The sequence below is a fragment of the Poecilia reticulata genome, linkage group LG15 (genome assembly GCF_000633615.1).
Source record: "Poecilia reticulata strain Guanapo linkage group LG15, Guppy_female_1.0+MT, whole genome shotgun sequence".
NCBI classification, from domain to species: domain Eukaryota; kingdom Metazoa; phylum Chordata; class Actinopteri; order Cyprinodontiformes; family Poeciliidae; genus Poecilia; species Poecilia reticulata.
In genome coordinates this window covers 29,791,104-29,792,031 of record NC_024345.1, presented here as the reverse complement: position 1 = coordinate 29,792,031, position 928 = coordinate 29,791,104, and the positions used below count along the sequence as shown (strand labels likewise).

Here is a 928-nt window from a genome sequence, read left to right as displayed (position 1 = left end):
TGTGTGTGTGTGTGTCTTGCCTGCCTGCAGACGCTGCAGAAGGAGATCCAGGGCCATCAGCCTCGTTATGATGACATCTTTGAGCGCAGCCAGCAGGTCCTGCGGGCCGGCAGCCCCACGGCCGAGCCGATCCGGCAGAGGCTGACGGAGCTGCAGGCGCTGTGGGAGCGGATCCGGAAGGAGACGGAGAACCGGCATTCCCGCCTCGGCGAGGCCCACGAGGCCCAGCAGTACTACTTCGACGCTGCGGAGGCCGAGGCCTGGATGAGCGAGCAGGAGCTGTACATGATGTCAGAGGAGAAGGCCAAGGTGGGCGGGGCCAGAAAACACTTCCTGGTTCACAGATATAGACCTATAGAGCTATATATATAGAGCTAATGACTCTGGTACAGATATAGAGCTATATCTATCTAGTTATAGATCTATCTTTGTAGATTATTTATTTTCCTCCAGTCTAAACTCCTTATTCTTCTTATTTTCATCCTTTTCTTGAATCTTTTAATGTTTTTTCTTTTAACTTTATTTAATTTTTTCATTTTCTTCAGATTTTCTTTCTTGTTTGGTTGTTTTTAAATTTTCCCAGTCGGTAAATTTCCCGTCTTTCTCTTTTCCTTTCACTTCCTTGTCCTGGTATCATTTCCTCCTGGGCGTCGCCGAGTTCTGGCGGCACGGTTCAGCAGAGAGGAGTCAGTCGGACCTCTGACCCGGTTCAGCGGGCTGTCTGACCTCTGATCAGCCCCTCTGACCTCTGACCTCTGTCCAGGATGAGCAGAGCTCGGTGGCCATGCTGAAGAAGCATCAGATCCTGGAGCAGGCGGTGGAGGATTACGCCGACGCCGTCCATCAGCTGTCCAGCACCAGCCGGGGCCTGGTGGCCGCAGGACACCCCGACAGGTGAGGCCGCTGCTTAGCCCCGCCCCCTGCAGGG

At 53.4% G+C, this 928-nt stretch overlaps 1 protein-coding gene across 1 annotated transcript in view; it reads left to right on the top strand.

Annotated features, from left to right (window-relative positions):
- The window catches only part of LOC103477426 (spectrin beta chain, non-erythrocytic 1-like), a 78,770-nt gene that overhangs the window by 70,489 nt on the left and 7,353 nt on the right, over positions 1–928 (top strand). Inside the window, 2 exon segments of the mRNA XM_017308877.1 lie at positions 31–309; positions 764–894. Coding sequence (XP_017164366.1) covers positions 31–309; positions 764–894 — 410 coding nt within the window.